The following is a 16,276-nucleotide window of genomic DNA, read 5'->3' as shown; positions in this document are numbered from 1 at the left end:
AAGCTTAATTGTTTAAATGTTAATCATTAATAATAATTGGTAGCAATATCGGTGACATCGTGGCATCATACACTGATAATGTTACTGCAGTTTTATAGGCCATTTTGAAGTGATAAGATCGACGTATGGTCTGAGATCGACGTATCGTAGGATTTTGTTAAAATTTTGGCTAAAAATGAGCAATTCGACGAGTCTTCCGCATCGACGAGTCGTCGGGAAAATACGGTATTCAGTGAACCCTGAGCATTACCTTTAAGTTATTGTATGCAAACTCAGGAGTCGTGATTTTAAATCCCGACTTATCCTCATCCTCATCTTCTCTCTCGTCGAGTTCATCGGCGAGTTTGGACTTGGTCATCTCGAGTTCCGCGACTCGTTTCTGGAGTTTGATCACAAGCTGGACATCGTCGGCATTTACAAGTTGTTGCTGGGGAGGACAGGAGGGAAAAAGAAGGAGACAAGGTGCTTAAAATAACTGAGAGGAAGTCAAATCAAATGTGAAGGTCAAATGATAATATGAGAGGAGGATCTAGGTTCTCATGCAGTCAAATGCTTATCAAAATTTTGGTGGATCTTACTTTTTTTGGTCGTTGATTGTTTGCATCCATGTTGATAAATCAACAATAAATAAATCAGCTCACTTCTCCAAAAAGGGTTGAAATGAATGGTATTTGTATGGTCTACTGTTATGGAATTTTGTAAAACTTAAAACTTTTTGTTGAAAAACTAATGAAGGAAAAAATTATCGAAATGGTTGGCCAACTCAATGCAATGATTGATAAATAGAATTAATGTAGTTTCTAGATCCCCCTCAGGAAAAATAAAAGTGAAACAATGAAAGCAAAATACAACACAGAATTATACAACACAGAATTATACAACATACAACGAAACACGTGAACGGTGTCTACTCACTTTCTATATAACCTGTCTAAAAGGGAGGCAACTCTATCAAAGGGAAATCACTCGGCTAGCACAACGACATAATGCTCCAAATTGAACTTTAAACATTAATGTAATCCTTTTCCTTCTGCTAGCAATTAGTATTTTTTTTCAAAATTGCTCTTGAAACTTCATGAACCAGTCTTGCTTTTGTGTTTAACATACTCGATAACTAATTTGATGAACTACACAACTGTGAAAAATCACCTAACGTAACTTTTATCCTAATAATTTTGATTCTATGCACAAAACATCAAGGGCAAAATTGTTTTTTATGTGACCCTGAAAAGCTCCAGTATCTTCACAGGAAGTTGCATCATAAAAGTTAGTAATACTGTAAAAGCTAGAAACACTGTAATACCCAAGACTCCCTACCTCTTTCCTTAATTAACTGTTAAATTTTCATCATAACCATTTAGTCTCCCATCATTCCCTGTTAATTCCCATCATTCCCCATTAATCACCCATCATTCCCTGGTAATTCCCATCATTCCTCATTAATCACCCATCATTCCCTGTTAATTCCCATCATTCCCTATTAATCATCCATCATTCCCTGTGTATCATTGGTCTCTGTTAAGCTCTACAGACCGCCACCATCTTTATCATATTGCTATAAATTCTCTTGAATAACTCTGCCCCACTACTCCACAACTCTCTGTCATACACCCAACAACTCTGTAACCAATGCTGAACATCAGCATGCAGATTAATGCAATGTACAGTTTTAATTAAGATTAAAACTCTTAAAAACACGAAAGAGAGAAAGAAAGATTGAGACAGAAATGCTTAATATATCAAAATAAAAAGTTTTAAAAAACTGTTGGTAAATTTTATTCACCTTTTAAAAGTTTTAAAAAAATAGTACTGATAAAACAAAACAATCATTTCCATTTAGAAATATAAATCGGCAATAAAAAGTAAATCTAATATATCTTTTGAATCTTGTGTTTGTCAAGATAATGAAAAAATAAAACTTTGGTCTGTTAAGACAGCTGGATGGTCATGAGCAATTTTAGGCTATTTCAACCTCCTTTCATTGAAGAGCTCTGTACAAAAACACAGAAATATTCTCCAGTCAGGCAAACATATGGGAATACATAACTTCACTTACTGTAAACCAACTTTATTTGTATCGGAGAAATCTTTGCAAAGCTCTCGAGCGCCTTGTCATCGCAAATAATTCTCGTCGCGAATGAGTCCTTGTACTATAGGTTTAATAAACATAGATAAAGATGAGAAAATTAGTTGTGACCAACCAGTATATCTGTATATCTCTAGTAGTTTGTGAATATTTAAATTTGTAAATAATTATGCTTCCTTATATGAACTTATAGAATAACAAAAACGGTCAATTTTGAATGAACTTTTTTATGACATAACAATGATTACTGCACTTGCATAACGCTTGACAGATGCATTACTGTTATCATAAAAACTCCATTGTATTGATGATTCTGAACTATTTGCCTTTCTCAAACATGAATATATAAGCAATGTTAAAAAGTTTACAGGGATAATAACTTGGTTGGTACGTGATCAATTCTTCTGAGAAGCCCTTTGGGCTTCACATGATTTTATCATGTGACCAACCAAGTTCATATCCTAGTAAACTGTTTTCCTAGCTGTTTATTTTTTAAAATAAAAGTTGGCTGACAGTTTTCTTCACAATAATTTTTGATCTATTCTTCACAATAATTTTTGACTTTTCTTCACAATAATTTTTGATCTATTCTTCACAATAATTTTTGACTTTTCTTCACAATAATTTTTGATCTATTCTTCACAATAATTTTTGACTTTTCTTCACAATAATTTTTGATCTATTCTTCACAATAATTTTTGACTTATTCTTCACAATAATTTTTGATCTATTCTTCACAATAATTTTTGACTTATTTTTCACAATAATTTTTGATCTATTCTTCACAATAATTTTTGATCTATTCTTCACAATAATTTTTGACTTATTCTTCACAATAATTTTTGACTTATTTTTCACAATAATTTTTGATCTATTTTTCACAATAATTTTTGATATATTCTTCACAATAATTTTTGATCTATTCTTCACAATAATTTTTGATCTATTCTTCACAATAATTTTTGATCTATTCTTCACAATAATTTTTGACTTATTCTTCACAATAATTTTTGATCTATTCTTTACAATAATTTTTGACTTATTCTTCACAATAATTTTTGATCTATTCTTTACAATAATTTTTGACTTATTCTTCACAATAATTTTTGATCTACTCTTCACAATAATTTTTGACTTATTCTTCACAATAATTTTTGATCTATTCTTCACAATAATTTTTGATCTATTCTTCACAATAATTTTTGATATATTCTTCACAATAATTTTTGACTTATTTTTCACAATAATTTTTGATCTATTTTTCACAATAATTTTTGATATATTCTTCACAATAATTTTTGATATATTCTTCACAATAATTTTTGATCTATTCTTCACAATAATTTTTGATCTATTCTTCACAATAATTTTTGATCTATTCTTCACAATAATTTTTGACTTTTCTTCACAATAATTTTTGACTTATTCTTCACAATAATTTTTGATCTATTCTTCACAATAATTTTTGACTTATTCTTCACAATAATTTTTGACTTATTCTTCACAATAATTTTTGATCTATTCTTTACAATAATTTTTGACTTATTCTTCACAATAATTTTTGATCTATTCTTTACAATAATTTTTGACTTATTCTTCACAATAATTTTTGATCTACTCTTCACAATAATTTTTGATCTATTCTTCACAATAATTTTTGACTTATTCTTCACAATAATTTTTGACTTATTCTTCACAATAATTTTTGACTTATTTTTCACAATAATTTTTGATCTATTCTTCACAATAATTTTTGATCTATTCTTCACAATAATTTTTGATCTATTCTTCACAATAATTTTTGATCTATTCTTCACAATAATTTTTGACTTATTCTTCACAATAATTTTTGACTTATTCTTCACAATAATTTTTGATCTATTCTTTACAATAATTTTTGACTTATTCTTCACAATAATTTTTGATCTATTCTTTACAATAATTTTTGACTTAGTCTTCACAATAATTTTTGATCTACTCTTCACAATAATTTTTGACTTATTCTTCACAATAATTTTTGATCTATTCTTTACAATAATTTTTGAAACTGCCCAGTTGATCTGATGATTTTGTGATATGTTAACCACCCAGCATTCTTACACAGCCTTCTGATATACCAATAAAAGTATCAGCTGGTATCACAATGTTTGTTATAGAGTAATGAACCACAATGCAGTGTAATATTTAACATGGCTATAGACTCCATTCATTGATATACTGAACACAGAGATGTACAAGTCTATGTAGAGAACAGAAATAACTCAGCCTGTGTACTGCCTTAACATCAGCTCCCCACTGTACAAAGAAGGAAAAATATACAACAGGGTCAATAAAGATCAGAACAGAGTTGTCTTTCTTGGATACAGAAGTTATCTCCCTTATATGTTGGTTATTGTTCCTTTTATTCAGTTTGTTAGCTTTGTGGGGTTTTTTTGTTTGAAAGCAATATATTATTTGGAGTATTATCAAGTACAAGTTACGCACAGATGGTAACACAAAAATAGACCAGGGACTACAAAACAGAGTTATCTTTAATAAAGAGGTCACTCCCTTAATTTTGACCATCTTTCATAAGTCTCACCTATCAAACATATATGTTTTGTTAATTCTATCTAACATCAATTTCAACTTTGAAAAGCAAAGCAATAAATCATAATTTTTTTTGCTCAAATTTGAGCAGCATCTACATATTTTTTCTGTTATCTAACTAAATGATTTCCCTCGAGCTAGTTACCTCCCAACCTAGCTGCAGGTCTGTAGCTCCCGGTCTGAAAAAATTCGGATGGACGACCTGGGAGCTACAGTGCCTCCCATAGTAAAAATCTGCAATTTACGGCGCACAAAAAAGTGCGCTATATTTGGACTAATTAACCTTATTTGCACACAAATTCTGTGAAAACAGTTAGTACCATTCATTTTTTCAGGAAATTTACTACTGACATCATTACTTTACTTGCCTCAGACTTTCTATTAAACATACTAACCGACCTCGGAAAACGAAGTATAATATTAATTTACGTCGAGATCGAGAGTCGCCATTTTCACGTGTAAACAAACTGCTCCACTTCACTTTACGGGACTGGTGATAGTGTTTAAAAGAATATCAGATGCAAGTGAAGTGACGATATCTGTAGTAAAATGTCCGAGGAATTTTTTGGAATCAAATATTTGTACAGAATGTGTTTGGATATAAGGTTAATCAGTCCAAAGCTAGCGCACTTTTTTGTGCGCCGTAAATTGCAGATTTTTATTATGGGAGGCACTGTAGCTCCCAGGTCGTCCATCCGAATTTTTTCAGACCGGGAGCTACAGACCTGCAGCTACTCCCAACCTATCACAATAAAGCACAACTACACAATATCAACCAATCACAGTAAAGCACAACTACATCATTTCAACCAATCAATATAAAGTAGTTTGGAAGGCGTTCAATCTATACACAGCATTTTACAGATTAAAAAACACAAAATAATTAGAAAAAAATTGAAATGAAATTTGTCTACTAAACAAAAACAAAAAATGAAACACTGTTTTTAGATCAAACCAAAAACAACTTGGATTGATTCAGATAAATTGATTCAGATAAACTGGTTCTTGTAAACTGGTTGAGATAAACTGGTTCTCGTAAACTGATTTTGACAAACTGGTTGTACACTTGGATGTCTTGCAGTACATGCCTGTAGACACACAGATAGGGGTAGTAGTGACACACATGCTACATCAACAAAGGAACACAGGGGGAGGAACAGCTCTCAAGGGTGGAGAGGAGGAGGGGAAGGGGGGGGGAGCGGCCATTTATCTCAGAAGATACAACCGACAGCTACTTTTCCATTACTCAGTGATGCTATTTCATCCAGTTTATAAATCTCTTTACCAGCAAGATTTATATTAAAAGGCAGGTGGAAAAGAGATAATATGTGGGATCCATCCCTCACTTTTCACATAAACCTGTAACAAAATGCTGGATCCACCCCTCACTATAATACATACACCTGGTACAAAATGTTGAATCCCCTCCCCAGGATTGCCTCTCTTCTGGAGACATCCTTCACTCATGAATATAAACCTATAATAAATCTTGGATCCATATTGAAGAAGACTACTACTCTTTTTGGACCCTTATTTTTTACTCATACAACTGTAACAAAATGCTTGATCCCCCTCCCCCCCCCCCCCCCCACACCTTTTACACATACACCTGTAACAAAATGCTGGATCCACCCCACACCTTTTACACATACACCTGTAACAAAATGCTGGATCCACCCCACACTTTTTACACATACACCTGTAACAAAATGCTGGAATTCCTCCACCGAATTGCTACCCTTACCTTCAGAGCATTGAATGCGGAGTCTGATATCACCGCGGTGTCCGTGGTGCCCTGCGGTGTCTCCTCCTCATACCGTTCCAGCTTCTCCTCGAGTTCCGTGCGCTGTCGTTCTAGCTCCTTCACCTTGTTCTGTAGTTTTAGCACCAGTCCTATGTCAACATTCTACAGACAGAAGAAGGATCCGCCACTCAAACATTGCAAAATTTCACTGACACATCTTAGATCCTCCACCTTAGTATTTTTCTGCTAACTTTCAGGTAATAGATTTCACTTACTTCTTGATGTACACAAACTTTTGAAACTTTCCTCATCATTTTAAAAATCCTTCACAAATTATACAGAAGCTTAAGAGTGTACATATTTTCTTTTTTCAGATTAGCAAAATGCTTGTGAAGAAAAAAAATGTTCTGAATTAACAGAAAATGAATGCTAACATTTTTTTATTAAAAAAAACCCAGATCATATAATTACCTGTATATATACTGAAATTAGCTTCCTTATATACTTTCATATAAGAATATATAATAATACTGGTAGGTGTTTATTTCAATAAGTTTCTGTTGGGAGTTTATTACAACAGGGAAAATATGAGCAAGTAAGAATAAACAAATGTCAAAGATTTAAGGTAGCTTGCAGGTTCACGGCTAGTTACCGTAGTCAACTTGTCATTACAAAATTTACAATTACGCTCATTACTTTCAAATCTTTTTTTTATTTGTATGCAGAATGGTTACATTTTGGTCACATTTCAAATTCACCCAATGCATACTGACGACCATCAGTGACACCATTTCAATAAAGTCAAAATTCTCATTTTTGCAGATAAAAACATTTCAAAACAACCTAAAACTATATATTTTCAATTTTTCATCACATATACCATTTACATTTAATTCATTTTACTATATCAGTGCAACAGTAAAAAAAAATAGGTATGCTAGCCATTTAATATAGTTACACAAAATAAAGCAAGCTATGTTCTTTGTAATCAATGCCTTGAGAGACTAAGGGTTAAATTTTTGATCAACTTTTTAGACTTTTCACTTTCCTGACCTTCATTTCTTTCTCCATGGCGTTTGCCGTGGGAGCGGGGGGCGCGGGAGCTTTCTTTTTCTTCTTTGTCCCGTATCCCTGGTCCTGATAAAACAACAAATACTAAAATTAAAAACATTTTAAAGTTAAATCTGACTGTCATAGTATTCCTCGGGTTCTTCATATAAGTTTTCTTCATTTTATTCACTTAGAATGTTCTGTTGTAAGTCTTCCAGTCACTGTGGAATCAATTAAATTGAAGGGGGCCAATTTTCGTAGTTTTTTGCTTATTCACTGACATGTAATTTTGTGGATGCATTGGTTTTACCCGTGAATACTACAACAATTGAGCCACCATGATTTATAAAGATTTCACAGTAATTTACAGAGCTCAAGATGTACACCCTAAGTACCGACCTTTTCCTCGGGTCCCTCATCGTCGTACTTGACTTCGTCGGGAGACACTGAGCTCGTATATGACTCGAGACTGATTGCACTTATGTCCGAGGGCGTTCTCTTGTGACCCCCGGGAGAGTTCATCACGGCCATCTCAGACTGGAGATTCTCGAGACGCTGCTGAAGGCGAGCATGCTCCTTGACCAAGCGCTGATGATGACTTCGCTCTGAGTCAAACTCGGCCGCGAGCAGCGCGTTCGTTTCCTCCAACTTCTTCTTCATCTCATCTGATGATATAAAAAAAAAGATAAAATATGAAAGTAAAAACAGAAAGTAGAAAAAATAACCAGAGCAGAAAGAAGAATAGGCATTTTTTCCCACACAAAACCCTTTTTTTTTAAAAATCTGTTGATGTTAAATGAAAGTTGAAACAGTAAAAAGTATTTCCATGTTAAATTCTTTGATCGACCTATACAACCAAAAAAGTATACCTACAGGTAAAACTTCTGATCTACCTGTATAACCTGTCAAATCTACAGGTGAAAATGTTTGATCAACATGTATTACCTGTATCATCTACAGGTAAAACTAAAACATCGACCCACACTGATTTGCTCAGTTTTATTTACAATATGAATCAAAGATACACCTATCTCACCATCGGTCTTTGTCTCTTGCTGTTGCAGCTTTAAGCTTGCTTCTTCTAACTGCTCCTTTAATTGACATTTTTCTTCAGCCAGCTTACTCAACATCTATATAATATAAAAAATTAGGTTATTATAGATAGGGTGTGTTCTCCCCTTTTCAAAATCTTCAGTGTTTAAATTTTTCTGTGTCAATCTCTGTGACTTGCTATAGAATGTTCTTTCACATCTCATTTTCTTCTTCATGTCTTTCCATCTCCCTTTCTTTTTTTTTCATTTTCAGACTTTCTCTTTCATTCTCTCTTCTCTCTCTCTCTCTCTCTCTCTCTCTCTCTCTCTCTCTCTCTCTATATATATATATATATATATCCCACTCACCTGAGTATGCTGCTTCCCTATCTCCTTGCTCTCAATGATGAGGATCTGCATCTCTCTCTCTCTCTCCTCTCTCTCTCTCTCTCTCTCTCTCTCTCTCTCTCATGTGAGTATGTTCCTTCACCATCTCCTCACTCTTGGTGATGAGGACCTCTCTCTCTCTCTCTCTCTCTCTCTCTCTCTCTCTCTCTCTCTCTCTCTCTCTCTCTCTCTAACCTGAGTATGTTCCTTCACCATCTCTTCGCTCTTGGTGATGAGGACCTGTTTCTCCTCCCTCTCTCTGCTAAGCTCCTCCTGGAGGTCCTTGATTTGCTGCATTAGTTCGCTGACCTTGTTTGAGGACCGTTTGCCCTCCTCATTTGAGGACCTAAGTTTCTCCAGCTCTCCCTTCAGCTGTTTGATGTACACCTCTTGTTCCTTTATACTCATGCCCTCCTTGTTCTGAGCACACAAAGAATAAAAAACAATGTCAAAATAAGTCCTGACCATATATAGAATATTAAACATTGTCAAAATAAAATAATTTAATTCTGGTTGTAACGTGCTTTCTGATTGGCTAAAAAATTATTTTATATCTTATAAAGAATGTTGCCTACGTCAAAGAAAGACTAATGACAAAAACGTATCAATACACCTGATGTTACGTTTGAATTTTGTACAATTTTACGTCATTTTAAAGGTCAAATGACCTTTTTTGTTCTACAACGAAGAGTAAAAAAATTGAATTATAAGCAATGAAATCAATATTTATTAGTTTTATACGATATGAAATGGTTTGAAACAGTTTACACTTTTTTATAAACCGCTTTGCGGTTTATAAAGAGTAAACTGCCCCAAACCATTTTATTTCGTATAAAACAAATAAATATTGAATTCATTCCTTAATTAAAACAGCTAATATCAACTGGTGAAAACTTTTTTGTAACTTTATTGAGGAAACAATAGGTTTAAACTTCTGTGCACACTATAAAAATTAAACAGTGTTGATATATCAAAAATTGAGAAGAGGGATAGTTTAATTTATGTTGTAACATGCCATTTAATTGGCTGAAAATTTTATTTTATATCACATAAAAAATGCTGTCTGTCACAGTAAAAATAACATCAAAATATACCCAATACATGTATATACCGATACTCATATCAACTGGGTTAGGACAGTTTACACTTTTTAATAAACTGCTTCGCTTGGTATAAACCATAAAATGACCTAACATAGTTTATAATCTGGTATAAATTAGTAGCTACTGAATTCATCTCTAAAACCAAGAAGAAAAGGTTTTACAGATTGGTATTTTGTTCCTGTTTTTTGATTGGCTGTTGTCAATCTGACTTTCGTTCCCTATTATCTATGCAATTTCTGTTTAGATTATGGGACTAATGAAAGACAGAATAAAAAAAAACCCATATAAAGAATAAGAATAGGAATTGATGTACCCCTGTACCCCTAAATAAGATCCACTCCTACAATGAGATTGATTGGAAACACCCCTATACCTGATGCTTTGGATCCACCCATTTAATAGCAGATTTATTGGATCTACCCTAACATGAAGATCGATTGGAAAAACCCAATTAATTGAATAATTGGATCCACCTCTTTGAGCAGATCTATTACAAGGAGATCTTAAGACTAGACGACCCTGACCTTGGCGTCGAGTCTTTGCTGTAGCTGGATGATCTTGTTCTCCAGGCCTTTGTTGACATTTTTGATATGCTCCACTGATTTGGCTTCAATCTGAAATCAAAGGAATGAAAGTACTGAATGTCTGACAAGGAATGAAAAAATTCCAATCAGTTTAATCAAGGATTAATAAGCTTGCAAGCTTTATCAGGATACAGAAAATATCTAATATATATGACAGCCCAGCAATGTAGATACAGACAAACATATGGCAGACCTTGAGAACTTTGAGTTGTTTCTTGGCCCTCCGTCGCCGGTAGTGACTCTGCAGTAACACAATGCCCCGCATCACCCTCTTGTAGCGCCGCCTGGCCAGGTAAGAGCGCACCATCTTCTGTATAGTAATTGCACGGTGCTCGTGGAGCTCCTGCTTAAACAGCATCCGTCCAAAGTATCCTCTGATGGCCGACTGTAAGACGGAGAGAACAAATCATTCAGATTGAATATCATAAAAATAAAACACGTCCAAAGTAGGCAGACTGTAAGAAGAGGGAACGCCTTAATAGATAAAACATGCCAGACAGTAACCAATAGGTACAGCTAAACACTCTTATTGCCGACTCCAAGACAGACAATTCCACATTATACAGGTAAAATATTACCTGTATGACAATGATTGCCCTTCTGACTTTGACATACTCCCTCCTGGTCCTGTCGACTATTGTCCTGTCTGACTACCAACTATTTTCTTGTCTGACTTCTGACTATTAACCTTTATGACTACAGACTATTTACCTGTATGACTACTGACCATTTACCTGTATGACTACAGACTATTTACCTGTATGACTACTGACCATTTACCTATATGACTACAGACTATTTACCTGTATGACTACTGACCATTTACCTATATGACTACAGACTATTTACCTGTATGACTCTTGACTATTTACCTATATGACTCCTTACTATTTACCTGTCTGACTACAGACTATTTACCTTTACTACCCAATCAAAGGGATTTTGTTGTTTTATTACAAATTAAATATTTGCGTCTATTTTGAACTGCCAGTCAATAGACTGCGATCTATTAGACCGCCTGTCAATAGACTGCAATCCATTGGACCGGCAACCCGGGTATGTTAATGTTACATCCTTTCGATAGTTCTCAGGGAATGTATATTCCTTTACATACACGCTGTTTTTAGAACTTGGTGAAACCAAATTCAATGTTATCAAAATGGAGTATCAAATAATCAACAGTTTTAAAGCCTCATATAAGGTAAAAGACTACATGTATTTAAAATCTAATAGGTTGAAGACTCCCCCTTCTTTGTGTAAACTAATATTAAATTGAGATGTTGTTATGCATGCAACAAGTTTTTGTGCATGTAAAAGATGAAAAAAATCTTAGTATATTGCATAATGGCAAGAAAACCTATGCAATATGCAAATTGTAAACCCCGAAAACTAAAAAAGGAATTAGGTAATAAAACAATTATTTAACGCTTGAACAGTCAATAGACCAGAATTTTTTCCCTTGGTGCAGGGAACAGCTCAGTATGATCTGTTGCCCTCAGCTGTTGGCCTCGGGCAATAGATCATACTGAGCTGTTCCCTGCACCTCGGGAAAAATATTCTGGTCTATTGACTGCTAAAGCATTAATCAAAGTACCGAAGAACTGACGGGAGTTGATTTTATCGATGTTTATTGATTGCAAAATCAATGATATGTTATTTTGCATGTTTTTAATCTGTATTTGAATTACGCACATTTTTATAATATGAATTTTCGGACTTTTTTCGACACACAGGCACGTAGCATCGTTTTTGAAAGTGTGGGGGGGGGGGGGGGGGGGGCAGACTCATCCAAAAGATCTTGACAAGCCAAAAAAAATAATTTGGAATTTCCCAAAATCTTCTAAATCCTAATCCATGGGGGGCGGGGGGGGGGGGGGGGGGGGGGGGGGGGGGCAACTCAAAGGTAATTCAGTTTTTTATATGTCAATTTTAAAAGGTTAGTTGCTGCGAGAAAAAGTGGGGGGGGGGGGGCGGGGTAAGCCCCCCCCCCCCCCTTGATACTACGTGCCTGACACAAGAATGTTGATTAAAAACCCATATGATTCAAGTAATATCTACAGATAGAATAAATTCATTCAAACTATGTATCAGTGATAGAAATATTCCTGGAAAATTTATGGATCCAAGCAATATTGAACTCTCGTCTCGTTCAACAAAACGCTCGGCTGTCGCCGTTCATCCCCGACAAGCGAGAGAGACTCTCTGCTTGTCGGAGATTTACGGAGACAGCCGAGCGTCGAGTTGAACAAGACTATATTGAACTCTGGCGTAAGAATACATACAACTACAAAAAATATCTAAATTGTTGGTACCATTTAAAATCTGACTATTTTCAAGGTATTTATAAATATGTTTCCTTGAAAAACAATGCCTTAGCATACATTATTTCGAATTTATCAATTATTCTCATGAACTAATTCTTGTCAGCGGCGATGATTTGTGCTTTGGTCCAAACACTGTTTCACTATCGGTTTGTCAGAGTAACTGCATAGGAGAGTTGATTAAAATCAACTCCCAAAAAATTGTATAATATGACTCCTGACCATTTACCTTTCTGACTACTGACTATTTACCTGTATGACTACTGACTATTTACCTGTATGACTCCTGACTATTTACCTATATGACTCCTGACTATTTACCTGTATGACTACGGACTATTTACCTGTATGACAACGGTTGCTTTTCGGACTTTGACGTACTCCCTCCGGGCTCTGTAGCCCTTCCATTGTTTCTGTATACGAGTTGCAGCAAAAGTCTCACGCAGAAACTTGGCATGTCTGTGAATGGAATCAGAATTCTGTGAATACAGAGCCTTACATTTTTGGAAAGCTATACCTTGTACAGCTTACACTTCTGTCAACACTAGAGAAATAGTATGTCACATGCTCAAAACAAGGATGGCAAGCACATGGTATTGCTGTTTTCATTTTCCTGTCTTATCATCTTAAAAAGCGGACAAGAAACGGCGAAGACATTGTGGGCAAGTTTTTAAGATCATAGGAGTTGACACTGCTGCTGATTTCTATTAAACCAGCCATGAATCGTGAGCGGTCAAAAATTGCCCTCTAAATAATGAAATCATGCAGTTTTTAATTTTTACTTTGGCTATAAAGCTCTTACAGTAACTTTGTAAGAGAGATGTTCACATGCATTAAACATTTAAATTGATTTGTTTATAATCATTGTTAACATTATCTTGCTTTGGGATTATTGTCCTAAATAAAAATAAGCTTAGTTTTACACCTCCCTAAAGGAAACATGATTGAAATGCATACAGTTACGGAATCTATTTGTCAGAAATAACTTGAATGACTATACAACAATTCATCTTAAGGATATACTGTACATTTCTAATTAAGCGGGAGAAACTAGTAACCACTTTAAGTTGGGAGAAGCACTTCTCATTGATATTAAAATCTCACTATCATTTTTCTGACTGTTGTAAACTTAAAACAAGAAAAGTTTGGCATTAGCAATTTTATATTCACAATTTGATACAAAACAGAAGAATAGCAGAATTAAATACTCTCATAAAAAAGAATTCTTATAGTACAAAACTTAAAAGTATTTTTATATATCTATTAACAGTTACTTCCCTTATCAGAGTGTCAATATACCTTAAAATACATGATTTTCAAAGCAATTTCTTAAAAATTGACAGGAAAAAAAGGATAATTTTGATTGGCCTACCTTCTAGCCAGCAGGCCACGCCCATATTTCTGAAGCAATGTAACAGACTTTGTGATTCGTTGATATCGTCGCCGCGCCAGCCAGCCTTTGACATGTTTCTGGATCATGATTCCGCAGGCCTTCAGTTTATCGGAGCGTAACTTCTCCAGATACGCCACTTGTCCGGCGCGGAAAAAAATCTTTGTTTTACCAAACCTATACTTGTCTGGATCCTGAGAAGTGAAAGTAGAAAATGAAAGTAAAATGAAAAATATTATTATGAAAAGGAAAGTGAAGGAAAAACAAAACATTTTATGATGCATTGTTTCACAATTTACCAATTTAACAATTTCTTGAGATTCACCATTTGGTACAGGCTTTTTTGTAATTAATTACTAAACACCAATTATTTCTGAATGCATAAGAATTTTTAAAAAAATGCAACAATTTCACATTTGTCTCTAAAATCAAAGACCCAAGCCGGCAGCCATCTTTGATCACCCTCCCCCCCCCCCCAACCTTATTTCCTTACCATCTAAAAATATCAAACAAAATTTGGCAAAGAATAATTAAGCAGTATGTTTCCTATGTGAATGCTTTAGATATTAAATTGTTAATAATTACAGATAATATAATATTGAAAACCTGTTAATTTTAGAATAAATTACTGAATAATAGTAATTTATAAAATAAAAGTGAATAGTACTTCATACATGTTTTAACCTTCAGTCAAACAGAGCAGGCAGTGATACAGACATGTACATTTGGTCGTTCAGCATTCTCATGCTCTCAAAACACAACAGAACCATGCAGAGACTCAAAAGGCTCGCCTCAGAGAACTTAATGTTAACTCAGATTCTGAGATAGACTCAGATTCTGAGATAGACTCAGATTCAGAGATAGACTCAAAGACTGAGATAGACTCAGAGACTGAGATAGGATCAGAGACTGAGATAGACTTAGAGACTGAGATAGACTCAGAGACTGAGAGACTCAGAGACTGAGATAGACTCAGAGACTGAGATAGACTCAGAGACTCAGATAGACTCAGATTCTGAGATAGACTCAGAGACTGAGATAAACTCATATATTAAATGAGATTAACATCATTTCATAAACATTCAGATTCTATAGAAAAACCACAATGCATCAAAAACATAGACGTCAAAAATCAGGTGTTGCATTCCTTAAACATGTTTTCTCCACTGTGAGAAAAAAACTGAAATACACATTATCATTCAATCTTAGGAGGGCTCAATGGTTGTGGCCATTTTAGACTGTATTGATCTCCTTTTGAAGAAGAGCTCTTTATAAAAATATAAGAAAATATTAAAATTTAAAACTCAAAATTTATGAATTTTTTCTTCAGTTAATATAAGTTTATAAGTAAAAAAAAAATGCATTCTTTCACATCTTAGTTAGATACTATAAATCATTAGTGACCACCGAGCCTCCTTAATTACATTAAGCTATAATTAAAAAAAAAATAATTGCTGAATTTATATCAGCTATAAAATCATAAACAAAGAGAAAAGTAAAGTTAAGTTATAAACAAAGGATCAAGGGTCCATAGAATAACAAAGGAGAACCCCTTCACTGTATTCATAGCAACAGAAAAAATTCAATCTATTAATAGTAACAAGGGAATATAAACAAGTTAGTGTAAAATTGTAGAACATGGAGAAAGAGAGAGATATATTGTTTGAGTATAGGAGATATCAGGGATGAGATCAAAAGATTAATTAATGTCAGTAACAAAAAAGATAATTAAAACAAATTCTTAAAGTTGGGAATAGGGTTTTAAAAGTAAGATGGATTCCTACCGTACAAGTTATGTAACCTCCCCCCCCCCCCCCCCCCCCCCCCCCAAAGCATGTACAATGGTGCCTGTTTTGTATCCAACTTCTATGAATAAACAAAGTAAATGTTTTACTATAGCTGAGTAAATAATGAGTTAATTTTGTCAGACATAGAACTTTTGATCTTAACCCTCATTATAATGGTGTGATATAATGAAATGCTTTTAATTA

General features: G+C 34.2%; 1 protein-coding gene across 8 annotated transcripts in view; it reads right to left on the bottom strand.

The window, feature by feature from the left end:
• The window catches only part of LOC128170591 (unconventional myosin-Va-like), a 73,292-nt gene that overhangs the window by 27,144 nt on the left and 29,872 nt on the right, over positions 1 to 16,276 (bottom strand). For 6 of the 8 annotated variants that reach the window (XM_052836370.1, XM_052836372.1, XM_052836374.1 and 3 more), the window contains 10 exons: positions 14,268 to 14,479; positions 13,240 to 13,354; positions 10,768 to 10,959; positions 10,515 to 10,604; positions 9,083 to 9,307; positions 8,506 to 8,599; positions 7,869 to 8,134; positions 7,473 to 7,556; positions 6,420 to 6,581; positions 251 to 427 (listed from right to left, as the gene is read on the bottom strand). In XM_052836370.1, the coding sequence (XP_052692330.1) occupies positions 251 to 427; positions 6,420 to 6,581; positions 7,473 to 7,556; positions 7,869 to 8,134; positions 8,506 to 8,599; positions 9,083 to 9,307; positions 10,515 to 10,604; positions 10,768 to 10,959; positions 13,240 to 13,354; positions 14,268 to 14,479 (1,617 nt within the window). The remainder of the gene's footprint in view (positions 1 to 250; positions 428 to 6,419; positions 6,582 to 7,472; positions 7,557 to 7,868; positions 8,135 to 8,505; positions 8,600 to 9,082; positions 9,308 to 10,514; positions 10,605 to 10,767; positions 10,960 to 13,239; positions 13,355 to 14,267; positions 14,480 to 16,276) is intronic. The other 2 variants (XM_052836377.1, XM_052836378.1) reach the window with 1 other exon arrangement.

This window comes from Crassostrea angulata, chromosome 2 (assembly GCF_025612915.1).
Source record: "Crassostrea angulata isolate pt1a10 chromosome 2, ASM2561291v2, whole genome shotgun sequence".
NCBI lineage: Eukaryota > Metazoa > Mollusca > Bivalvia > Ostreida > Ostreidae > Magallana > Magallana angulata.
The sequence above is the reverse complement of the archived record's forward strand: the minus strand, read 5'-3'. Positions and strand labels throughout refer to the sequence as shown.